The sequence below is a fragment of the Candoia aspera genome, chromosome 1, assembly GCF_035149785.1.
Source record: "Candoia aspera isolate rCanAsp1 chromosome 1, rCanAsp1.hap2, whole genome shotgun sequence".
Taxonomy (NCBI): Eukaryota; Metazoa; Chordata; class Lepidosauria; order Squamata; family Boidae; genus Candoia; species Candoia aspera.
Genome location: NC_086153.1, coordinates 120,870,730 through 120,897,711, shown reverse-complemented (window position 1 = coordinate 120,897,711; position 26,982 = coordinate 120,870,730). Strand labels below are relative to the sequence as shown.

At 39.1% G+C, this 26,982-nt stretch overlaps 2 protein-coding genes across 6 annotated transcripts in view; one reads left to right on the top strand and one right to left on the bottom strand.

Moving 5' to 3' along the window:
- LOC134503995 (cytochrome c oxidase subunit 7A2, mitochondrial) overlaps nucleotides 1-26,982 on the bottom strand; it is a 410,163-nt gene that overhangs the window by 155,531 nt on the left and 227,650 nt on the right. The gene's annotated exons all lie outside the window — the stretch shown is intronic.
- The window catches only part of SENP6 (SUMO specific peptidase 6), a 70,008-nt gene continuing 65,042 nt past the window's right edge, over nucleotides 22,017-26,982 (top strand). For 3 of the 5 annotated variants that reach the window (XR_010068613.1, XM_063312915.1, XM_063312903.1), the window contains exon 1: nucleotides 22,017-22,788. Coding sequence is in view for 3 of the 5 variants with exons in the window: in XM_063312915.1 (XP_063168985.1) it covers nucleotides 22,716-22,788 (73 nt within the window). In the remaining 2 variants the exon portion in view is untranslated. The remainder of the gene's footprint in view (nucleotides 22,789-26,982) is intronic. The other 2 variants (XM_063312922.1, XM_063312930.1) reach the window with 2 other exon arrangements.

The following is a 26,982-nucleotide window of genomic DNA, read 5'->3' as shown; positions in this document are numbered from 1 at the left end:
TAAAACAATAAATACACAATAAATAATATGGTTTTGGTTTAATATAGAGTAAGGGATTGGTTATAAAAAATTTTTGTATATCCTTGCTGTTAAAAGTCAGAAGTCACATCTTTCTATAGCTTTGAAAAAAAATTCTCTTGTGTTTTCACACCTTTTTAGGTTTTTTTCCTCTTTTTTGTTTTTTTGTAGCTTTTATCTTTGCTTGAAACTTAATAAAATTCTTACAAAAAATAAAATCAAATCAAGAACACACAGAAGTACCAAGACTTTCTTCTTCTCCTAAAGGTCTCTGATTATTACTTCAAATACTGACTTTTCCAAAAGGAGTATTACTCACATCTTGAGGCAATTATTCTGAGAAAAATGTAGCCACATCATTGGATGATATCATTATGGTAAAGTACAACAGCCCAGCACATGTAATTACTTAAGAGATAGTGTCATTTATCTGTCTTTAAAAGATTCCTCATCACCCTCACCTTGCTACTGGAATTTAGAAAAACATTTATGTACTACAGTAAATTACACTATTAATAATGGAGTCTTTTTTAAACAACAACCCTGGCTAAATTATCAGTGGCACTCAGTTTACAACACTGCTTAGCAAACTGATGCCCTTCACATTATATGAGACACGTTGACAGGGACATTTGGAATCCTGAAAATATGTTACGAAATCAGAGATTGTTTGAATGAAATAAGTGAGTTAGATGGCTACCCAGTTTTGGAAATACCTAATACACAAGTTCCTTGGCAAGTGGAAAGCAGAAAAGAGGTAGCTTTGAGAGAGTTCCCAGCCCCATTTGTTTACCTGTTGTTGTTTATTCGTTTAGTCGCTTCCGACTCTTCGTGACTTCATGGACCAGCCCACGCCAGAGCTTCCTGTCAGTCGTCAACACCCCCAGCTCCCCCAGGGACAAGTCCGTCACCTCTAGAATATCATCCATCCATCTTGCCCTTGGTCGGCCCCTCTTCCTTTTGCCTTCCACTCTCCCTAGCATCAGCATCTTCTCCAGGGTGTCCTGTCTTCTCATGATGTGGCCAAAGTATTTCAGTTTTGCCTTTAATATCATTCCCTCAAGTGAGCAGTCTGGCTTTATTTCCTGGAGGATGGACTGGTTGGATCTTCTTGCAGTCCAAGGCACTCTCAGAATTTTCCTCCAACACCACAGTTCAAAAGCATCGATCTTCCTTCGCTCAGCCTTCCTTATGGTCCAGCTCTCGCAGCCATATGTTACTACAGGGAACACCATTGCTTTAACTATGCGGGCCTTTGTTGTCAGTGTGATGTCTCTGCTCTTAACTATTTTATCGAGATTTGTCATTGCTCTTCTTCCAAGGATTAAGCGTCTTCTGATTTCCTGACTGCAGTCAGCATCTGCAGTAATCTTTGCACCTAGGAATACAAAGTCTTTCACTGCTTCTACATTTTCTCCCTCTATTTGCCAGTTATCAATCAAGCTGGTTGCCATAATCTTGGTTTTTTTGAGGTTTAGCTGCAAGCCAGCTTTTGCACTTTCTTCTTTCACCTTCATCATAAGGCTCCTCAGTTCCTCTTCACTTTCAGCCATCAAAGTGGTATCATCTGCATATCTGAGATTGTTAATGTTTCTTCCAGAGATTTTAACTCCAGCCTTGGATTCCTCAAGGCCAGCTTGTCGCATGATGTGTTCTGCATACAAGTTGAATAGGTAGGGTGAGAGTATACAGCCCTGCCGTACTCCTTTCCCAATCTTAAACCAGTCTGTTGTTCCGTGGTCTGTTCTTACTGTTGCTACTTGGTCGTTATACAGATTCTTCAGGAGGCATACAAGATGACTTGGTATCCCCATACCACTAAGAACTTGCCACAATTTGTTATGCTTCACACAGTCAAAGGCTTTAGAATAGTCAATAAAACAGAAATAGATGTTTTTCTGAAACTCCCTGGCTTTTTCCATTATCCAGCGGATATTGGCAATTTGGTCTCTAGTTCCTCTGCCTTTTCTAAACCCAGCTTGTACGTCTGGCAATTCTCGCTCCATGAACTGCTGAAGTCTACCTTGCAGGATCTTGAGCATTACCTTACTGGCATGTGAAATGAGTGCCACTGTTCGATAGTTTGAACATTCTTTAGTGTTTCCCTTTTTTGGTATGGGGATATAAGTTGATTTTTTCCAGTCTGATGGCCATTCTTGTGTTTTCCAAATTTGCTGGCATATAGCATGCATTACCTTGACAGCATCATCTTGCAAGATTTTGAACAGTTCAGCTGGGATGCCGTCGTCTCCTGTTGCCTTGTTATTAGCAATGCTTCTTAAGGCCCACTCAACCTCACTCTTCAGGATGTCTGGCTCTAGCTCACCGACCACACTGTCAAAGCTATCCCCGATATTGTTATCCTTCCTATACAGGTTTTCTGTATATTCTTGCCACCTTTTCTTGATCTCTTCTTCTTCTGTTAGGTCCTTGCCATCTTTGTTTTTGATCATACCCATTTTTGCCTGGAATTTACCTCCGATGTTTCTAATTTTCTGGAAGAGGTCTCTTGTCCTTCCTATTCTATTGTCTTCTTCCACTTCTGCGCATTGCTTGTTTAAAAATAATTCCTTATCTCTTCTGGCTAACCTCTGGAATTTTGCATTTAATTGGGCATATCTCCCCCTATCACTGTTGCCTTTTGCTTTCCTTCTTTCTTGGGCTACTTCTAGTGTCTCAGCAGACAGCCATTTTGCCTTCTTGGTTTTCTCTTTCTTTGGGATGTATTTTGTTGCCGCCTCCTGAACAATGCTGCCAACTTCTGTCCAGAGTTCTTCCGGGACCCTATCTACTAAGTCCAGTCCCTTAAATCGATTCCTCACCTCCACTGCATATTCCTTAGGAATATTAGTGAGCTCATATCTAGCTGATCTGTGGGTCTTCCCTAATGTCTTGAGTCTGATCCTAAATTGTGCAAGAAGAAGTTCGTGATCTGAACTACAATCAGCTCCAGGCCTTGTTTTTACCGACTGTACAGATGTCCGCCACCTTTGGCTGCAAAGGATGTAATCAATCTGATTTCGGTGTTGTCCATCTGGTGAAGTCCATGTATAAAGCCGTCTCTTAGGTTGTTGGAAGAGAGTGTTTGTTATGCAGAGTGAATTGTCTTGGCAAAATTCTATCAGCCTGTGTCCTGCTTCGTTTTGTTCTCCCAGGCCATACTTACCTGTAATTCGAGGTGTCATTTGACTGCCCACCTTAGCATTCCAGTCTCCTGTGATGAAAATAACATCTCTTTTAGGCGTGTTGTCCAGTAGGTGCTGCAGATCCTCATAGAACTGCTCTACTTCAGCTTCTTCAGCATTTGTGGTTGGGGCGTATATTTGGATCACTGTGATGTTAGATGGCTTGCCCTGAATTCGAATTGAGATCATTCTATCATTTTTTGGGTTGTATCCAAGCACTGCTTTAGCCACTTTACTATTAATTATGAAGGCTACTCCATTTCTTCTGTGGTCCTCTTGTCCGCAGTAGTAGATCTGGTGGTCATTTGATGTGAAGTGGCCCATTCCAGTCCATTTCAGTTCACTGACGCCCAGAATGTCTATCTTTAATCTTGACATCTCACCAATAACCACATCCAATTTGCCCTGGCTCATAGATCTTACATTCCAGGTTCCGATGGTGTGTTGATCCTTAGAACATCGGATTCGCCGTTCACCACCAGCACCGTCAGCCGCTAGCCGTCCTTTCGGCTTTGAGCTAGCTGCGTCATCACGTCTGGGGCTAGTTGAGCTCATCCTCTGTTCCTCCCCAGTAGCATTTTGACCATCTTCCGACCTGGGGGTCTCATCTTCCGATGGTATACCGACATATCTCTGGTTGTACTGATCCATTTAGTTTTCACGGCAAGAATACTGAGGTGGGTTGCCATTACCTTCCCCAGGGATCGCATTTAGTCTGACCTCTCTGTCATGACCTTCCCGTCTTGGGTGGCCCTTCACGGTTTAGCTCATGGCATCATTGAGGTGCTCAAGCTCCAGCACCACGACAAGGTAACGATCCTTTGCTGAAGATTTGTTTACCTAGTATACAGATAATATGCTAGTATAAGTATACAAGACAACTTTGCAGGAAGGCATGGCATAAACACCAGCCACATTTTTCCATCCTGTTGCAGTGCAAAACAATGCAGCCAGATTCTTGATAAGTTCTGGATAATGGAAATACAAGTCTATTAAATTTGGCTTTAAGCAGATTGTACTTTACTGAAAGAAAACCAGCCTTAAATTGTTTATTTATTTATTTATTCTTCAAACTTCTATTACCGCCCATCTCCCCCAAGAAAAGGGGAGTCTGGGCAGATTACAATAAAACCAAGATTAAAATCATAAAATATAAATTACAATAAATACACCAATAAATAAACATAAAATAAATACCAAACCCAAGGGGTAATGTTCTTATTCAGTGGGAAAGATCTATGGTGCTAGCCACCCCCAGGATGAGCTATTACCTCTCCCACCCCAAGCGAGGTGGCAGAACCAGGTTTTCAAGTTCTTCTGGAAGGCCAGGAGCACAGGGGTCTGCCTTACCTCTGGGGGCAGAATATTCCACAGGGTGGGTGCCACTGCAGAGAAGGCATGCCTCCTGGACCCCACCAGGTGGAATTCCCTAACTGGTGGGATTCGTAGCATGCCCTCTCTGCATGACCAGGTTGGACGGGTTGATGTTAAGGGGATAAGGCGGTCCCTCAGGTAACCGCCCAGAGTCCCTCTTCTGAGGGAGATGGGGAGTAATTAAATTTGAATAATGAATAAATAAATAAACCTGGCCCCATGCCATGTAGGGCTTTAAAGGTGATAACCAACACCTTGACTTGGACCTGGGAGCAAACTGGCACCAGTTGTTGTTGTTCCTCAAGCCAGTGGGCTTGTCTAGAATAGTTATTTGGACTATTTCCACAAATTAAATCCACCACTAGGGTCCCAGTTAGGAAGTCCAGTGACTGAGCCCTATTAATTTTCAGTATTACCTTTATTTCTCCCTGGTAGTCAGCATTCACTCTTCCATCGTATGCTTATTCTATTTAAGGATATTTCAAAATGTGAGGTTATCCACCCATGAGTTTGCAGGGAGTCACAGGCTCAGCCTTGTTGACAGGCAAATATATTGATACGACTGTAACAAGATGATTGCCCAATATATGATATTTCCATTCAACGAAAAGTTCAGCTGAATTTCCCTAACCATTTATTCACTTCATATCCATTCATTTACACAATTAGTCTACCATGCTTCACAAGTTTCCATTCAGAACAGTAACTTCAGTTCCTCTGTGCATTAATAATTGCATCTGTGTTTGCTGATATACAGTTAGCAAAAATGTGGAGATGCAAGTCCCTAAGGATGAGTTTCTTCATTTGCATTGCCTGTAGGGTTTGGCATTTCTATATAGAATATTCATTCAGGCTCCCCAACCAGGACTTGGCAATAAACCACTGATCCCTTGACATTTTCCGATTTAGCTTGGTTTCTTGGCTAGATGTAGCACAGCTTGCGTAGAGAAGAATCTGCAGCGCAGGCAAGAATGAAGTCATAAAAAGCAGTTGATTATCCACTGCCTGGGCAAATGACACTTCTGGTGCAAATAGTTATTCCATCCCTCGTTCCTTCTCACCCAAGACAGCATGCAAGGTATTTTTATTTCTTCTACTTTGTAAGGAACTCCTCCAATTTCAAAACTTCTCCTCCCTGAAGGCAATGGGAAGGGGAATATTTCTATCTTATCTATATCATTAGGAACTCTGCCCCCTTCCTTCAGTCCTTACCTTCCAGAGGAAAGCAGCAGAAATGAGAGGTATTACTCTTTTTCTACTTTATCAGGAACTTCCCCCAATTCAGGACTTTCAATCTTGAGTGTACAATGTCTGTATTTTTCTTCTCAGTGATTCAGTTGTCCACCGGTCCCTCAAAGTCAGCATTACTGGCAGGCACAGAAGCTGAATTATAGGACAATTCAGGTAGCTTGGGCTTCTAAAGGCACTGCAGATGAAACTGTTATAGGAGGTATGTACATTACCTGTCACCTCCCAAGAATGTTTTGTGTCCAAGTAGCCTGTCCCATGAATTAAATATTCATTGGACAGGCTACCAATGACAGAAAATCCAAAATACACTTTACTTTAAATAATGCTTCCCTTTACCTGGGAAAAATATGTACAATAGGCAAGGAGGATGTTCCAGGAGGGAAGAATGGAAAACTGGCTGGAAGTGGCAGGTGAAAGGCTAAAGGATTGATTTGTGCTATCACAGGAATAGTCCAATAAACATGGCATCCAGTTCTTCAGAAGGGAAATCTGGTAGAAAACCAGATGTTCAACAACAGTCTTGATAATGAAAGTCAAACAGTTCCAGTTGATCTCTAAGGTATTATTGAATGGACTGAATTTTCTGAACAACTTCAGTTATTTCTTACACAATACTTTTCACATCATTAATGTGCTTTGTTTCACCAGAAGGGGCTCCTGCACATGATGGACAAAACAACTGGAGCATTGCAACATGAAGAACCACATCAGTTTCCATTATCTCTTGACAACAGTACTCTTGGTCAGCTGATTTATTTCCATCTCACTTGTGGGTACTTTTACCTGCTGCAAAACTAAGCTGTTGTTTAAGACACTATGACTTCATTCCCATTGGAGGGAACTGTTGCCTCAGCCTTCCCTTCACTTCCTGAGCTTCAAGTGCTGAAAGACATGTACTAGTCTGAGAGCTTTGCAACCTTCCCTCAACAGACCAGACCAAAAACGTGAGAATGAAAATGTCAAAAAAATTGTCAATTTCCCCATTCTCTTCAGTGCTGCATAGCTGGCATAAAAGTACCAGGTAGCCTACTTTTCTTTTCTTTTTTGGATGGAGTGGGAGCAAGGGGATATACAGGGCAACTTCTTGTTCTCATCATCTTTTCAAATCTGCAGAAGTGAAGACAACTGCAGATCACCTTCAAACTGTTTCGGAGGGTCTGAGAAGTGAGAATGATGGTGCTGTAAAGAGTTTACAGCTCTTTGCAGAATAAGAGAATAAAAAATATGGCCTGCAGAAATAATAAGAAATGGATAGTGTCAAAGCAAACTGCCCTCTTGGAAATACATAAAAATTATTGTTGAATCATAAAGTGGAAAGGAGAATGAGGCTGCTGTCCTGAGAATGCTTAATTTACAGTTTGTTCCATAAAAATAGAATTTCCTCCTGAAAAGATGTATTTAAAACGGGTGTAAATGTGAAGTAAGTCTTTATTTCTTACTTTAGAATCAAACATGACAGACAAAATTTGCTACCACCCAACCATATAACCTATTTTGGCACTTGGACTCAACTTTCTGCAGCTGTAGAAAGAAAAACTATACTGTACAGTTTCTGAACTGTGCATATTGCTTCTACAGAAAGTTCTGCATGGGGAATATAATGGAGGCACGCCTCTAGGGGGATTAACATTTATTCCATCAGCAAAAGGCAGTAACAGTACACCTTCCTGCCAGAAGCACCTACAGGATCCAATACTTTTGTCATTTGTACACATATACCCTGTAGATACCTATTTCCTACACAATATGGTAATGGTCCATGAAGCCCTCCTCAGTCTTCACATGGCAAAGATATCCAGATTTGCAGAAGCAGCAGCAATAAAGGAGACAGACAAGCTACTTCCCATTACCTCCCTGATGGGAAGTTAAGAAGATAATTAAGGGGAAGGAATCAGAAAATGGGGTTGTTTTTAAGAGTACTCATTGTCTTGGTTGAATCCATATTGTCTTTGGAGTCAACCAATAAATTTGGTGGAAAAAGGAATAAACTTAGCAGCCAAATAGTCTGCAAGAGAGACTGAGAACAGCTCCGAATTTCAAACGGTATTATCAAGATGGCTATTTAACTTGAGATCACAGATTAGATTGCATCACTTTATGGTGGGATTATCTCCATTGAAGGAGCAGGATTCCTCCATGGTTTGTAGAAATATCTTTGGACTGAAAAAAACAGAAATAAACAGCTCATAAGAGTTTAAGCAATAATACGCAGCATACTAAAAGTTTGGAATAAATACAGGAAAAGAACCAGTCCAGAGCTATCCCCTCTTGCCTCATTACTAAATATTTATTTTCATGAAGAGGAAAGCACAAAGAAATCTGCTCAGTGGAGATACAACAAATTATATAGACTACAAGATATGGTAGGCTCCAACTCTGCTTGCCTTTAGAAAGGCCATTAAGACCCAGCTTTACCCCCAAGCATTTGGATCCAGCTGAGTGGAATCCACTTTGGTTGTTTAATTATTCTGTTTGGTTGCCATTTTATATTTTGAGTTGTTCTTTTTTTAATGTTATATAACTATCTTTCCTTGCTTTATTGATTGTTCTCTTGCATGCTGCCCAGAGTCACTTCCAGGCCCTATAAATCCACAAGACACATAAATAAAGGTCCTCATATTAAAATGGATTGCCACATTCACCTATCATTTCAGATGCATTCAACTCTAATACCCAAACAACCATAAAAACATGGGGGAAAAGAAATAACACTCATTCCACCAGTCTAGCCCATTCCTAAGTATATAAAATATAACTTTAGGTTGTTTTGATGGGGAAGAGGAGCACAGCTACTTTTTGGAAATAAAGAAAATATATGTATGATTGAAGAGCAAATTCATTTCATTTGTCTGCAGCTTCAAATTGATGTTATGATAATGCATACCAGGTGGTTTCCTCTGGGATGTTAGAAGCAAGAAACACATGAATACATACTGACAAAACACCAAGATTTCCAGCATATTTTAATCTATAATGTAGAACTTATAACAATATAAATTATGATTGTATTGTAAATTATTGTATTATATGTATATGATTATATTATAGATTATTAATCCATAATTAATAATTTATATGTATTTATAATACATTAGTATATCAAATAATATCAATATATCAAGTAATATAATTAATATATTAATATAACATAGTTGTATTTTTATTTATTATATAAATTATTATATTGTGAAAGTAACTGCAGCTAAACATCAGTTATATTAGGGTTAGCCAATCTAATGGCTTCCAGGTATTTTAGATCACGCTGCTATTTACCACTGGCAAATTGAAGCTGTAGTAACATATGGCTGCGAGAGCTGGACCATAAGGAAGGCTGAGAGAAGGAAGATTGATGCTTTGGAACTGTGGTGTTGGAGGAAAATTCTGAGAGTGCCTTGGACTGCAAGAAGATCAAACCAGTCCATCCTCCAGGAAATTAAGCCAGGCTGCTCACTTGAGGGAATGATATTAAAGGCAAAACTGAAATACTTTGGCCACATAATGAGAAGACAGGACACCCTGGAGAAGATGCTGATGCTAGGGAGAGTGGAAGGCAAAAGGAAGAGGGGACGACCAAGGGCAAGATGGATGGATGATATTCTAGAGGTGACGGACTTGTCCCTGGGGGAGCTGGGGGTGTTGACGACCGACAGGAAGCTCTGGCGTGGGCTGGTCCATGAAGTCACGAAGAGTCAGAAGCGACTAAACGAATAAACAACAACAACAAAAATTGAAGCTGAACTCAAGTATCTGGAGAGTACCTATTCAGATTAGTTACTCCTGACTTATATGTTGCCATTCATACTGCACTGATTAGGCTATGGCACCTTAAGCTTTGTGCTATGATCCTATGCATGTTTACTTACAGGGCTTTATGGCTCCTCCATCAGTCAGTTGAGTATACTGTATCTGCTGTGAAGTGGGCACCTAATTTTTCTCTTCCTGATCCCCTCTCCTGCCACTCCACGCTTTAAAGCAGCTTCTTTTAAGACTGTGAGAATTGCCAACTGGGATTTAAAAAGTAAAGAAATAACTACTCTGGCCTTCAGCATCACATTTCAAAGTTAATGGAATCATAAATCATCATCACTACAAAAATAAAACAACTTTAAGAGTTTCCATTTGCACCCTTGATTCTGAACGTTTTAAACCAAGAATAAACATAATTTTGTTATTTAAAAACATGAAAAGATTAATAGTATTATTAAACATTATTAAGATATTGATATTTTACAATACATTATTTTAATATATTAAAATGTAATAAATATACAATAAATAAATTGATATAATATACAATTTATCAATATATTATAAAACATGCATCCGTCATTCGGTTGACCATAGATCAGGGAGGGAGGATACCAGTGAGCAGAATCATTTCTGTTCACTTGCTAATACCTCACCACCTGTTTCTATCATTTGGAGGTCCAGAGGCTTCTGGACATGATTCTAGTCTTTGGTCCCAAAGTTTAACTTAATTACACCACTGGAGGGTAAACAATATTAAATTACTCAGTTGTGCCTTGGCTTCCCAAGCTGTATGCATCTCCATACCAATTATCTGGTTCTTGATTATTCAAACATCTTTTAAGATTTAGTATCTGACTTGTGATTCATAGCACAGGAACAAAGACAAAAGATGTGCTTCTGAAGGTAAGAGTTAGTTGTTTGTCAAAATCTTACTCTAGAACAGAAGTGCACAATGGGTGGTCCCAGGGATACATTCAGCCCTCAAAATCTTAGAGTGGAACCCCCCAGAATCCCCCCACTGAAAACTGTCACCAGTTTGTAATTCTAATGTGGGAGAAGAAAAAAAAAAGTTATTCACTTTAAGAATGGGGAATCGTCATGTTAAGTATATTTAATTGAATTCAGTTTAGTTAATTTAAATGTAAATGAAAAGAATTTGACTCTTTTGTTCCACCTGTTTTTTGGAATACAGCCCCAGAACACCATACAAAGACAAGGTTTGGGCTTAGAAAAGCTGTGCAGCTGCCCTGTCTTGGAAACTGTTATGCAGTTGTAGAGGATTTAAAAATTAGACTTAATGATTAGATTTATCTGCCCTACCTCTACAGAAAGCAAGGTTCTCCCAGAGTTAACAAAATGTATTGAAAACTGCTAGAATAAGGTCACAAAAAGTCTTAGTGACTGGATAGTTTTCCCTTCAGAATCCCATTGATCTCTCAGATTCCTGGGATGGAGACTTGCTCTGGTGTGAACTGCTGAGGAGGCTATTTGAAGAAAAAATCCTCCAGATAAAGGAGAAATGACCAGGTGGTTAGGATGTTAATCTCTCTCTGGCTTTTGAGATACCATTTCAGTAGTCCTCAAGTGTCTTTGGTTATTTGAGGTCTTGAATCATCATTGATACCTGCATATCCTACATTCAGAGCTGACACTTGACCTGTGGAGTAGCAAGAGCTATAGTGGGAAGAACAATGAAGCAAAATGGAAGGTGCCGTATAAAATAAGCCACATGGCTCCAGGATAATTTTTTCTCAGCGACGTTCAGAGCTTCTTTTTGAGCAGATGTAAGAGGTGTCACTGAATTTCATGTAAGCTGGAGGCTATTGTTTCCCATCCCTGCATTAGTGTTCACCTATGTCCTACAGGCTATGTGACATCTCTTGTATGTAACATTTTCAATAATCAGCTATCTATTTTCCACAAAATTTGGAAAGGAGGCACATTATACTTCATTTTGATGACCAGCTGCTTATAGACAGCCTTTTATGTTAATAGTTTACTAACACTAATAATATTAGTAAAAATGCTGACAAAAGAAAAATATTCAAAATGGTATGTATCTGAGACTTATGGTATAGACTATCTATAAAATTAAATTCCAGAGAAAAAATAGAATTGATTTATTGACCTTCTTTTAAATGCCCCACTTAATGACAAAATAGATTAAGTATTTGTTTAGTTATCTCTTTGTGTGTGGGTATATACAGTCACATGGTTCAAAACAGTTGAACTTCAATTTTAAGAAAAATATGAATCAGAATAAGTTGCCCGACCTCAAAAGTCTTTTATATTTATCTTCTAGACTTTGAAGAAATTGATTGTCTGCTACTAGCAACAGAATACATTTTTCATATATTGAAGAAAGCATTGCAACCATACTTTGTACTTGTAGCAAATAATTTTGAATACTATTTGTACCTACTTCAAAAGACTGATGTTTCCTAGTGTTGTCTAAGAGAGGTATCTGAGTTTGTATAAAGAAAATATATGCTTGTTAATACTTTGGTGGTGACAGAACACCATTTGTGTTTGTAAACTTGCTACTCATAGCTGTATAAATTACGTACAGCTCCATCTTTTGGAAACTGTCGGCAGCTTGCCCTTCATCCCCTCTCCAGTACCTGCCACTGTCCTGGTAGTTATTGTCCATCCTGTCTGCTAGATTTGCTAGAGCGACTCCCTTATGCTTATGAGACAATAGAGTTGATCCTTGATAATTCCAACACCCCTTCTCAAATTAGCATGTCTCAGAGTCCACAAGGTTTAATTTCTTCCACAGTTCTTGGTAACTGCTCCTCGGCAATGGCTTCATGAGAATGTCTGCAGTCATGTTCCTTGTGGGACAATAGTCTAGTCTGAATATGCCTTGCTCTTGCAAGTCCTTAACTATGTGATACTTAACATCAATGAGTTTAGTTCTCCTGTTAATCTTTTCTGACTGTGAGAGTCTAATACAACTTTGGTTATCTTCGTAGACCTGAGTAGGGGTAGATTCCTCTATTCCCATGTCTTCAAGCAGTAGCTTGAGCCATGAAACCTCTTTGCATGCTTCTGCTGCTGACACATACTCTGCCTCTGTGGATGAATGTGCAACTGTAGCTTGCTTACAGCTTCCCCAGCTTACTGCTTCACCCCCATAGAAAAATACATACCCACTAGTGGATTTACAGTCAGTAATGTCTTCTGACCAATCTGCATCTGTAAACCCCACTAGTTTAGGATTGTCAGTGGCTGGTAGCTTTAGTTTTAGGTATATAGTGCCCTTTAGGTACCTTCCCACCCACTTAACACCACTCCAGTCTCTCTGTGTGGGTGTGCTAGTTTTTCTGCATAGAACATTTACTGCAGCTGCTATGTCTGGCCTAGTGGTAGTGGCTAGATACAATAGCTTACCTATGGCACTTTTATAGCCATTGTTCTCAGGTAAAAGCTCACTAGGTTCCTGTTGCTTGTGGAAACCTGTTTCCATTGGTGTTGGCATAGGATTGGCATTTTCCAGTCCTAAGCTCTCCAACAGTTCTAGGATCTTTTGCTTCTAGTTTAGAAGAAAACTTCCATCTTCTTTTTCAATCTGTATCCCCAAGTAGTAGCTGGCATTGCCCAGATGCTTGACTTCTACTTCTTTGTTCAGGTTGGACACGATTTCATCAAAGTCTGTTTTGCTATTATGGCAAATCATCAAATCATCCACATAGTAAAGGACGTACACCTCTCTGCCATTTCTGCATCTAGTGTAGAGACAGGGATCAGCTTTGCCTTGAACAAAACCTTGCTTAAGAAGTACTTGGTTCAACTTCTTATTCCATGCTCTTGCTGCTTGCTTCAGGCAGTGGAGAAAAGAAGTTTGCAAACGAGTTGGTGTGTCTTGGGATTGGCAAAGCCTGGAGGTTGTAGCACGTACAATTCTTCCTCTATCTCCCCATGTAGAAATGCAGTCTTTACATCTAGGTGTTCAACACTCAGGAAGCTGCTAGACTTAGGAGCATTCTGATTGTGGTGTGTTTTATAACAGGAGCACATTCATTGTAATCAAGTCCATACTTTTGTGAGTAGTCTTTCGTGACTAGTCTAGCTTTGTATCTTTGTACTTCTCCATTCTCATCTTGTCTGGCCTTGAAAACCCATTTGCATCCTATGGCTTTCTTGACTTTTGGTAGTTTTGTCAAAGTCCATGTTTTGTTCTTGTGTAGAGCCTCTAGCTCTTCTTGTACTGCCTTCTTCCACTTGCTTGCTTCATCTGGTAGCATTTGCTGGACTTCGTTCCACAATGCAGGTTCCTTTGGTAATGATGACCTTGTGAGTCTCTCAGCTGGAACTCCTTTGTTGGGTCATGATGAGCATCCTGGAGCAGGTTCAGGAGCGGCACTTGGCGGTTCAACCCCTTTTGCATCCGTGGCCTCATCATCTGACTCTGGTGGAATTTCAGCCTGGGCTTCTATCTCCCTCTGGGTCGGTGTGGTGGTTGTGTCTTCGAATGTTGGGCTAAACATCTCAAGCTGGTAACTGCCACTGCTGGTTTCTGCAGAGTCATCAGCTTGACTATGGTAGCCTCTCTCTTGTTCATCGAAGTACATCACTCTGCATGTGCTTACTTTTCCTGTCTTCAGGTTCAGAATTCTGTATTCCTTGCTTCCTGGAGCATACCTGATCATGATGCCTTCTTCAGTTCTGGGGTCTACTTTGGATCTCTTCTCCTTTGGTATGTGTGCATAAGCCCTGGATCCAAATACTCTCAGATGCTTTATGCTTGGTTTGTGTTCATGCCATAGCTCAAAAGGTGTTGCCTTGTTGGCTTTGGTTGGCAGTCTATTCTGTAAGTATGTAGCTGTTAAAACAGCATCTGCCCAGTATTTGTCAGGCAGATCTGCTTCTAAAAACATATATCTTAACATGTCCATTAGTGAGCAATTTTTCCTTTCTGCAACTCCATTTTGTTCAGGTGTGTATGGAGTGATTAGTCTATACCTAGCTGTGTTAGGTATGTTTGCATGGTTTGTAAAATAAACTCACCTCTGTGGTCACTTTGGAGGGCTTGCGGGGTTCTGTTGAACTTGTTGGTCACCATGGCTACATGTCCGCTGTTTGGGATTTCTCCTTCATTAGGTAGGTCACACAGTATCTGGAAAAATTGTCTATAAAGCATAAAACATATTTATTTCTGTCCGCTGATGCTTGAAGAGGTCCACACAAATCAGTGTGGATAAGTTTGAGTGGCTTGGTTACCCGCCTTTCCCTTTGTTTGGGTATGCCTGGTCTTGTTGCCTTTCCTTTGATGCATATCACACATTTTGATTGGCATTTATCATGGTTGCTTATCTCAAAGTCCCTTACCATGCCTTAGTTTTCATTCTGAAGATTGTGTTAAAATCATGGTGCGCAAAATGTCGGTGCCAGGTGGTGGCGCTGTTGTCCTCCTTTTGCTGCTGATAGATGAGGCTGACATCTGGTGGCGGTTGTTTGCAGTGCACCTGGTAGACGCCATCCTTTTGAAAGCCTGTAACATAAATCTTTTCTCCACTGGTGACTTTACATTCTCCATTAGTATTAAAAATCACATCAAAGCCTTTGTTGTTCAATGTTGAAACACTTAGTAAATTAACTTCTAAGTCTGGCACATAAAAAACATTTTCTGCTACGAGATCTTTGTATTTATTTCCATTGATACATTGCAATGGCACCCTTCCTTTTCCTTGGATCGAAGTTGAATTGCCATCTGCTAACATTATGCTTCCTTCTGTGGTTTCATTTAGCTCACAAAACTCACTTTTATTCCCACGTAGATGCCTGCTGGCCCCTGAATCGATTACCCATCGTCTAGGACATTTATTGGTATCAACTTTATAAACTGTGTATAAAGCCTTTTCACCTTAAAAGATTTTTCCTTGCATTTATCCTTGGATAATTTATCCTTCTGTTTCTGCAGAACCTTGTAATAAGTCCTTGCTTTTTACATGAATCACACACAATGGCTCTCTTTTCTGTTTCTTTGTTTTTCTGATGTGTCACTGATTGCTCTGGCTCATGTTTACCCTTCATTGCTAGGTAACTTTTGTCTCTGCCAGCCTCTCTGTTGTTATGCAAATTTTTGTCTTCGAGCTTCTGATCTTATCATTCCAAAAATTTGAGAGAGGTTTTTTCCTTCTGTATTCAGACCAGCAACAAATGGAAAAAAATTATTTGGGAAAACACTCAGCATGAAAGACATCTTAAGTGTTTTGTTCATGAGATTCTGGACTGTGCTCAGCTGATCAAAGATTGCCTGTAGCCTGATCAGGTGGTTATTTACATTTCCATTGTCTTCCAAATTGCATGCATGCAGTTCTCATAACAAACAGATCACTTTCTGAACATCAACTTCTGAGTATAGGGTGCATAAATTCTCAATCATTTCCTTAGCAGTAGCAATAGTTTTAATCTCTGCTAATCAGTGATCTGGGAGGGATCTGGCAATGAGAATTTTAGCTCTCTTATCCTTTTTCTTCCATTGGCTTTTGGCTTCCTCCCCATCCTCTGGTTTAGGTTCAGGTAAATCCAGAGCATCTAAGCAATCTTCAAAATCTAGCTGCATCCTCAATCTGAATAGCCATGCTGAGTAATTATCCTCAGTCAATCTTGGTATGGGGGGAACTCCCTCCTCTTTCTCCATTCTTCAGAGAGAGAAAAAAAACTTCCTGAACTTTGCCTTTTAAATGTGCAAGCAGCTTTCTTTTTTGGCTGTGAGGCCAAAGACTTTTTAAAAATCAGTTCTTGGTCAGTATACTGGACTCTGCTGGGTTGCACTGGTCTGTACTGGGCCCATATCCCTTGATGGAGTTTTTAAAGGTTAATAAAAGAACTCCAAGCAGCAAACAGCAATCTTGCAGAGTAGAAGCATGAACCAAAAAAGGAACTTGCACATTAAGCTTAATTACGTTCAGAAATAAATTCAGTCTTCACACTGTAGTTAGATGAAGAAAAATAGAGATAGCTTACTTTTATTCAGTAGATCTGGATACAAGTAGATTCATAGTAGAAAGCACTTAATCATCACTGGTTCTTTGGAATAGAAAGGTCGAGAAGCTGCATTCTGCAGCCCCCCCCCCCCGCTTGCATGTTTGCCCACGAGGTAATGGAGACTGTTAGTCCCCATGTCCAAGGAGGAGGAGGAAGTCAGGTGACCCATGTGACATTCCACAAGCACAACAGATGTGATTTGCTAGAGTGACCCCCTTATGCTTATGAGACAATGCTTATGATCCCTGATAATTCCAACATAGTGTACCAATGGGATACCGATGACTGATGCCAGGCCTGCTGTAAATTGGAATGTGAAATGACATTCCTCTGCTCTGATGTGATAGGTGTGTTCTTGAAAACCAGCTTCATTTAATTCAACGGAGCTTTCCCTTATGCATGCTTAGAATATCAAACAAAGCATAAAGGCAATACATCCATGGCAATTAACCTTTAGGTAACTGACAGCACAGACACTGCCTAGAAGAACTGTGACAGCTCCTTTGGAACAAGTAATTCTTGCCCTCTGGGCTGAATGACAAATTATATTCAGGGCAGAAAAATTTCGCTATAACTTCAGTGGAACAACTTAAGAATTTAAGCAATTACCTCTTCACCAATGTGCCAAGTCAGACATATTTCAGTTTCTCACTTTTCCAATTTAAGTTAATTTCATCTCATTTCTATACTACTTTATAATAAGTAAGCGATTTTGTGTACATATCTCCAAAGATACGCATTTTGTAGATTTCCGCGAATGCATTCATTTTAATGCACATATTCTCCTAAGAAACTCATGTTCTATACATTTTGGATTCTATAATTGCATATCAAGATTCAGATAAATGTGAATACTGAAGGATAACTATTTCAATTCTCAAATATGTTTGGAAATTTAACAGGCTTTTACTAAAATGAAAAATAACTTCCTTCTCTATACACAAGGAAAGCAATGCTGCAGCTAAAGGACTTGAATCCAACCCACTGACAATATAGGTGCTTATTTTATTATTGTAAGAACTTCTTTCCTTCCTTCAAATGTTATATAAACTACAAGGAAGTTGTAGTTTTTGTTCAGTACTGTACATTCCATGCTACATTTCCCTCAAAAAATTCAGGTGGTGTATCCACACTTCTCCTTTGTATTCTTGCAATAACTGTGTAGGATAGGATGGGCTGAGAAAGAATAACCAACCCAAAACCACCCCATGCTCACCCCTAAACATGAAACACAAAAATCCATGGTTGATCTACTTCAAATAAATGTGACATTTGTATTGTTCTGTCACAAACCAAGGTCATAGTTAGTTATGTTCAGATCGTATCACTGTTATGCAAAGTGCAAACATTTAAAATTATAAACATTCTTTTCTTCAGGGTGTACCCTTGAAAGCTAGACATTTTAACATTCTCTTGATTTTATCAAACATATTTTGTGTCTGTTAGTTTGGGACACAAGCTGGCACGTTGGAGTACAAATAAAATTATATGGCTATATTTAGCTGGGCCACAGGTTCCACTGAAACTTCATTTAATGGAGTCTAATCTCATTCCACAAATACTTCTTTAAATCGAATTTCTATTATTGATTTCCCTACCTTTCAGTTAAAAAATAGAGCCCCTACTCCCAATCCATTTATCTGCCATTTTTTAAATCAGTTTTGTACAAGTAAGACCCAACAGATTAACATAGCAATCTGGCCATAAGCAATAATATTTAAATAAATTGAGAATAATTAAACAGGGATAGACATTTTAATGTCCTGCACATGTTATAGATTTTAACTTATTCCTAGGATCTATATAGCAAATTTCTGCAGATTTAAATTCATAGTTAATTCAACCAAAATATTATTTTGTGCTTATTGAACATCTTTTCAAGAAGAAACTGACCAGTACAGCTGACTGTTAGAGATCTGATACTCTGAATGCAACACTGATTCATATGATGTGGTTTTTTTATACAATAGCTCCCTACTGGAAAGAAATTATTTTTCAAATTAATTTTGTTCTGAAAGAGTAATTGGTCTTTATAAATGTTCAAGTTCTTTGTGCATGTAAAATAAATTTTGATTCGGGAATGAGAGTTGTATTCACATGTTAAGTAAGTTACACAATGACGCCATTAACAAACCACATTCATATTTTACCATTTCTCCAATTATATCTGCAGACTAAGCATTTCTCTAGTTATATCTGTACCTTAACATTTTTCAACAGTTCACAGCATTTATGTCTTCCTTTTCAACAACTTTTAGCATATTATCATTTATAGGGCTCATTCCATCATTCTCTCACTTGTTTCATCCCAAATCATTTAATCATTTTAGTTTTTAATTCCCTTCACTCTGCTGAATACTCTTTGTTTGGTCCTTTTCACCCACTTAAAAAACATTTTTCTTTCCATCAAAATCAGCCTTTTTGTCTTCTCTAAGAAAAGATGTATTTTCTAGAAGATCTGTCTCTCTTTCTCTCATACATGGAGATCTATTTATGCTTACATTAAGAATTCAGGATAGCACATTGAAATTATGGCACAAATCATGTTAAAGATTTGAAAATATTGCTGTATGTACCTAATTTGAAAAAGGGAGGTACAGGAGAATGTGTAAATAATTGAACCATTGCACTAATTCTTCACAGAACATTTTACTTAAGTTGTTACGAAGATTAGAGACATACATGGGGAGAGGAATGCTAAATAGGCACTTTAAAAAAAGAGAGACATGAGATCAAATAGTTAATGTAAGATGAATAATGAAAAGAGTGAGAGAATACAATAACACTTACCTTTGCTTCATTATTATAGCAAGACTTTAACTATGTAGTTTAGGCCAAAATGTGGAATATATTAAGGCTAATAGATGTGCTCTAACACCACTACCTCCTCTTCCTTTTTTCTGTTCATAGAAACCTACTATAAGAATTGAATCTACAAATATAATGTTGTTTAGAATACAGAAGAAAGACAAGGATATATATTTTTCTCATATCTATTCAACCTATATAGCAAAGAGAAAAAAAAGACAAGATTAGAAGTGAATTTGGAGGTCAAAACTATCATTTGAGATATGCAGGGAATACCACTATATTGTTGTTTATTCGTTCAGTCGCTTCCGACTCTTCGTGACTTCATGGACCAGCCCACGCCAGAGCTTCCTGTCAGTCGTCAACACGCCCAGCTCCCCCAGGGACGAGTCCGTCACCTCTAGAATATCATCCATCCATCTTACCCTTGGTCGGCCCCTCTTCCTTTTGCCCTCCACTCTCCCTAGCATCAGCATCTTCTCCAGGGTGTCCTGTCTTCTCATTATGTGGCCAAAGTATTTCAGTTTTGCCTTTAATATCATTCCCTCAAGTGAGCAGTCTGGCTTTATTTCCTCAAGGATGGACTGGTTTGATCTTCTTGCAGTCCAAGGCACTCTCAGAATTTTCCTCCAAACCACTATATTAGCCAAAAATAAAAAAGGATTAGAAGAGCACATGGTGAAATTAAAAATAGAAAATGAAAAATCTGGGTTAATGTTAAATATCAAACAGACAAGTATAATGACAGTTTGCATGCCTTTATAGTGGAAAGTGAAGAGAATAAATATTTTGATACTTGGGCTCAAAAATAAATAAGTTTAGACAACATGCTGAAAAAGAAAAGAGGTTAATCTTAGGGAGGAAGGTAGTTAACAAGTTAGATAAGATCATGAATGACAAGGACATTTAAATGATAATAAATATTGGTATAGCTAAAGCAAGAGTCTTTCCAGTTTCCAATGATAATGTATGGCTATGAAAGCTAAATATAAAGATAGTAGCCTTCAACTGATGGGTTTGGAGATGGTCAGTAAGAGCACCATTGACAGCAAAAAGAACTGAGACGAAATAAAGACTGACTACCCTTGACAGTAATGATCAGTAACCAGAAACTCACATATTCTGAACATGTAATACAAGTGAACAAAGCACAAGAAAAAATTATCATGCTAGCAAGGTTGAAAGTACAAGAGAATGGATAAGATTGATGGACAGGATAAGAGAGATTTTAAGACTGTCCTTGGAAATTATTACCCCACACAAGAAAAGATGGTGGTGTTGAGCATTTTTCCTTGTAGTTACCAGCAAAATGAACCTTCCTTGAGAGTACAGAACTATGTATGCACAGAGTCTGAAGATGAAAAAACTTACTCTGTTGCTACTAAGTACTTAAGTACTTAATACTATGTACTAAGTATTACTATGATTAGGTTCCGGTAATATTTTTGGAATTTTCCATTAATCTTAGCTTTTTCTTTGGCTATTTTTGATTTAAAGTTTATTTTGCTTATGAAGATTTTATTGTTTTTATGTTGTAAATCACAATAAATTATACTGGAAAAGCAATATATACAAAGTTGTCAAATAAATAAATTTTAGAAGCCCAAAGATATTACTGAAAAAAAACTAGTAACAATTAGGTTTCTTAAATGACTATATTTAAGATTGAATTACAAGGGTATTTTAAGATTCACCTTATTTACTTTTATAACACCTATTAATTATAGTAATATTATTAATAGAAATCACAGTCAGCTTTCAAAGTTAAAAAATAAAGGAATCCATAAGCCAACCAAACTGCTTGTAAGGATGGTCACAACCAATGCATACAAACAGGAGGTAATAAAAAAGAGACATTAAAGATACAATGGAAATACCAAATGTTTTCCAGAGTTACATGTGGTCTGAATTTAATAGGTAAGGGATAGCAGGTGGTGGTGTACTTGGCCCACTGTGGTAGGTTAGATCCTAAAAAATGCCAGGAATAGACAAGTTGAAATGTATTGATGCTGCAGCAATTGCACTGTAATCACCCCAAAATTAGGGTTCAGGTTTCCTTCTATGGCTGCACAACACGGGAATCATCAAGTAAGGAAGAATGGTCTCATTAGTTAAGGTTGTGATGCTATACATTTACCTAGAGCCATCCTCTAACAAAAGGTGCCCCAGGGCAAAGTATGGCATTTGTTGCTCATATTACATTTGAAACAGTCAGCAATTTCTTTTACATATAAATTATATTTTTACCCGTTACTATCAGAAAGCACTACAACCCCTTCCCTTGGTTGAGAAGGAAAGGGCTATGCTATCAAATATGTGCATGATAAAAATTGTGCGTTATTCGTACAGTTTGATAAAAAAAAGTATCTCTGATCCTAATGACTTGAGAAGTGAGTTGTAAAAACATTAGTCCATGCACTTCCTATATCCTCCCTAAACAGTTTCGAAGTTAATGACCTCAACTTCCCGTCGCTTCCTTTCTTGGGTGGCTTTCTCTACAACTGAGGAGATAAGATGAGAGAGAATGCAGCCAAACAGCCTCATACAACTGCGGCCATTTTAAACATGGGTGTGGGGGGGGGGTGGAGGACAGAGGTGTTGGGTTCGTTGTCAAATTAGCTACACCTTCTTTCTCTGTGTACGTTTCAGGGCTGGCCTCTGGGAGGGAGCGAGCCCGCAGAGAAGCAGAAAGAAACACGGTGGTGGCCGCGTACTGATCGGTGGGGCTTGATCTCGGGGGCACCGCCGGGGGCTGAGGAGAGCGCGGCGAAGAGGCGAAAGCGTTGGCCGCCGCACAGCCGCGAAAGCCTGCAGCCGGGAGGGGGAAGGGTGGCGGCGGCGAGGAGCAGCCTGACTCGGTTGGGTTCATTCGTCCTTACCGCCCCGCCTTTGGGTGGCAGGCGGCGTAGCGGCCAGAGCGAGCCCGCCGGCGGGACTGCAGCGGCCTCTTCTTCCTCTCTTGTTTTCCGCGAGCGGCTGAGAGGCTCTTGGTGTCGCCGAACACAATAAAGGGAGGGTGAAGAGAAGGCATCCGTGTCGCTTCCCTCTCGGGCGCTCGCATCCTCCCGCGCTCCGTAGGCCTGGCCGGGTTAGGGGCCTGCGGCCGGCTCGGTGAAGGGCCCTTGAGCAGGCATTCCCCATCCCCCCATCCCACCCGCCGCCTCTAGCCAGTCGCTGCGAAGTCGGCCGGGGGAGGCAAGGCGGCGGCGGCGGCGCAGGCCTAGGGGAGAGGCCTAGTGTGCCGTAACCGCACCTCTGAGACGGCGTCTGGGCCAGAGCGAGAAAAAAAGGCTGATCGGCGCGATGGTGTGAAACGGGAGCAGCGCCCGAGCGAAGATGGCCGGTGGTGGCGGCCTCGGCGGCGGCAGAAATGTAGGAGGCATCCAACAGACAGGCTTCCTTCTCGAGGGTAAGTGGGTTTCGGAGGGGGAGAACTAGGGCTGTAAGCCGAAGCGCGCTTCCACGAAAAGAAGCCTTTTTTTTTCAATTTAGGGCGTTTTACTTCCGAGTAGACCTATCTCGAAACGCGGCTAAGGAGGCTAGCAGCTGGACTCTATTCGCGTTGGCGTGCACGAGTGGGAATTTTCTGTCCTATAGGATCGGGAAGTATTGTGAGAGTGGGGCGAAAGAGGAGCAGGAGCGGTTTAGTCTACTTTTTTTAAATCCAAAAAAAGCAAGAGAAAAACGTGCATGCTGGGAGGGAGCGGTGGTGGGATGGCTGGCAAAGGTTAATGTTTAGATAAGAGATGAAGCTAATTTAATCAGACTTTTGTGTAGGCTGCTCAGTATAGCAACTGCTGGCACACCTTTTACTTTATCTTCCTTTTGCGCCATAAAAAAGCTTCTCGTTTTCTGCGTTATTTTTTTTCTTTTTAAATTCTATCTTGAAGATACAGAGAGGGAAAAAAATCAGACAGGTGATAGAAAATGCTGATGTGAGAGTTAGTATACCCGGTTTATATGTTTCCCCCCCATAATTTATCCTCATAGGCTTCTTTCCCCTTATCTGCTGCACATGGATTGGTAAGAAAGCAGTTTACAGTGCTATTATAGATATCTTGGAAGTAAAGGCTTATTCTCAGGAAGGTGGGCATGCCTTTGCAATCTTAATTGAGCATCCATATTGGAGGAAATACAGTACCAACTCCAGGCCAACTCAGAAGTCACAAAAAATGGGCAGGCTTTCATCATTTCCATATATTTGAGATATAACAAAATATAAAAAGTGTCTTCTGAAGTTAAATATAAATTGCTAGAATAATGAATTCATCTTAAATCATCGAATAAAAATATAATTATTAAATAATTTGATATCCTGCTTCTGTCTCCAAGAATGATAAAATGAAGTTTTTCTTATAAAAGAGTTTCCATGGATAGCATTTTTTATTTTTTTAAGTTCTGTGTAATTTTGAGAGTAGCATACATTTATACATTAAATGTGCTATCTACCATTGATAATTATTTTGAATATTTTATTTTTAGTGTTTGGATCCATGAAATGGGATAATAAGGTTTCATACCAGCTCTTCAAATTCTGTGATGAAGAATGATGTGAAAGCAGGTTCATATGTTACATCTTTGGATCTCTGTGGAAATGTATTGGATTTATTATAATGAACAAAGACTGTATTACCTTTTTCCTGTTATGAGTATGTTGAATAGCATGTAGGTATATATAATACAGCAGTAGAACTTACAGAGCCATCAGTGCATTTCCTACCTGCTTCATATACCTAAAAAGGAAAATATGAAGCATTCCTAAAATTTAGTGGTATAGGGATTGTAGCAGTGCAGTGACAAAAAATGACACCACGCTATTGAAGCATACTGAAACAAAAGGTATACATTGGTAGCTGTTTCATTTGGCAAGTTGTATATATGTAACAGCTCTCTGCAGTTGGGCAGTTTTTGCCACATCATAGTAATAATTCTCTTCACAAATGTTTGTGACGGAGGAGGTAAAAATGGCTATAGTATCATATGTATTTGCTTCATACATAGTGGTTTCTCAGGGATAGGAGCCTTTATGCAGGTTAGTCTCAAGTTGCCATTCATAAGTGTATTTTAGCATGATATCTCAGTACTACCACTAGGGTAGTCCACAGTAACTAGCATTCTATTTAACATGTCAGGTAGGTAGATTTGTGAATCAATCTTGAACCATTTGTTTCAGCTTGTATTAGTACTTATTGGTATTAATACTTCTGAGCATTGTATTTACCTCTCACAAGTAGATGTTTGTGTTTGTATGTATGTGTAGATACATGAAGTTATTGCTTAGATTGGCAGGATGATGAACCTGTTGCATTTACTTAATTCCGCTTGCTATTTCAAATCAAATATGGAGTTAAAATTCCTTGCAGTAGCTTGGAAAACTAGCTTATTTTGACCTTGGAGGGCAATATTTCCTAAATATTAACTTCCTCTGAATTGCATATATAGTAATTTTATTCACGTGTAATGATCTCAGTCAGATGAATTATGGCTTATTGGACCAAGAACTAGTGTTCCTCCTATATTTGTTGCATAATTTAGTCCAAGTCTTCTAAACTTCTTTTCCCATCCACACTATAGAAACCATTTGGTTTCTATTTTAATATATTACCTTTTTAATCATGTTTGCAGTCCGTAACAGTGTTCTCAGAAGCAAGTGAATTTAAGACTGAACTGGACCAACAGAGAACAAGGAAGAGAAAGACTGAATTATTGGGATAAACTGGGAAGACAAGACAAGCAGGATAGGGGTGTCTTCATTGATGGCAGAGAATAACCATGATACTAAATAAAACGGCTGCAGTCACATTTGTAATTTTGAAGAGATATCATACATTGCTATGGCGACAGTCACAGAAAGGCTGCTATAAAAAGAAGAAGCCACAAAATGTCTGTTGTGGGTGAATGGCTAGTCACAGTAGAGTAGCAAAATCTACGTGGGACAGGAACAAATAAAAATAAAAAGTGGCTCTTGTAATAGACAATCATGGTTTTTACATGGGGTCACCTTCAAGTATCATCAAATTAAAGCATGCATTGATGTGTATGACTTTGTGCAGTTTCTATACTGATTTTTAAAACTTAATTAAAGTAAAATACCAATTCTGTATTAGTATGCTGAAGATGGTTAACACAATCAGAACAGAATTTGCGCCAATCAGTATGAAATAGAAAAATGAATTTAGACCATTCCTTGTTGCTATAATTTGAGTATTGTAGGGATTGCAAGTGGAGGTAGTCTTTGGTCTTTTCTCTGCTGCAAGTTGCTTATGTTCGTTGCACTGTAAGCAGAAGCTTGTTTTATTAATCTTATTAATGATACGTTGATCTCATGTTTCTGTCTAGAAGTTGACTTGGGTGAACTCATGTTAAAGGAGATAATTGAAGATTTGGTTTTCATTATAGGATAGCAGTAGTTACCAACTAGTTTATCTTCTGCAAATATAAACTGATCATTGCATATAATAGCAATCAGCTTATTGCAGTCCCTTTACCCTCCTTGTGTTTTCCAGGTATCTTGTGTTGTAGCAACATTTATTTACCTATGTATTTATGTTTATATATCATTCCAGTCCAATAGTAGTTTAATTTAAGTTTAATCTTTATTAGCATGATCAATGGCTGCAAGATGGGAGGGATAGTATCAACGCATTACGACTGGCCAGAATTGGGGAAAAATGACTTGTGGTACTTTTGGGAATGGTTGTATGAATGAATTCTGATTGTGGGTGGGATAAATATTATGTAGTAAGGTTACTAGTCAACATGTATTGTATGAACCCAGGTACTATAGTTCAAAAAAATAGTATATGGGTTAGTGTTACAAGTAAACCTGACCACTTGTGGCTTATTCAACAACTGGCATCCTTCACAATCCTGAAGCAAGACTACAGTGAGGTATTACTTCTGCCAGTGATATCACTAATCAGGAACAAGGTAAAGTTTAAAATAAGGGTAAGTTGATACCCATTCAACTTTATCAAAAAGTGCCTTACCACCCAACCTACTACAACCCAACCAACAGAAGCTATGAAAAGGATAACACTGCCATACTTCAGAAACCACCAACAGACTGTTACAACCACATGGCATCACCGTAGCACATAAACCAACTAAAACTCTTGAAAACATATTAAGTAACCCAAAAGACCCAATAGCCCATGAAGAAAAAACGAGTTATTTACAACATACAGTGCAAAAACTGTAACAGCTGCTATGTAGGACAGAAGACTAGCAGAGTGCATCCACAAACACCAACTAGCAGTCAGAAGACACGAGAACTTAATCTCACAACACATGGACAGACTCAACCATAGTTTCAACTGGGAAACTGAAATGAAAATAATATCCTTGTTAACACTGTATTGTTTTTCAGAAATAAAACTTATTTTTGAATGGTTTCATTTTACTAAAATGAATCCTGCTTGAATAAGGAATTCTAAATTGGCTTTGAGTTGCATTTGTTTATTTAATTTTTCTGAGAATTCATTCCTTTATCTGGAAGAAAAAGTATATTTGTGGGCAATGTTGGAAGGAGGGTAAAGCTGACTAATCATCTTAATGCTGGGTGGCCTTGTTCCTGAATAGTGATATCATTGGAAGAAGTAAT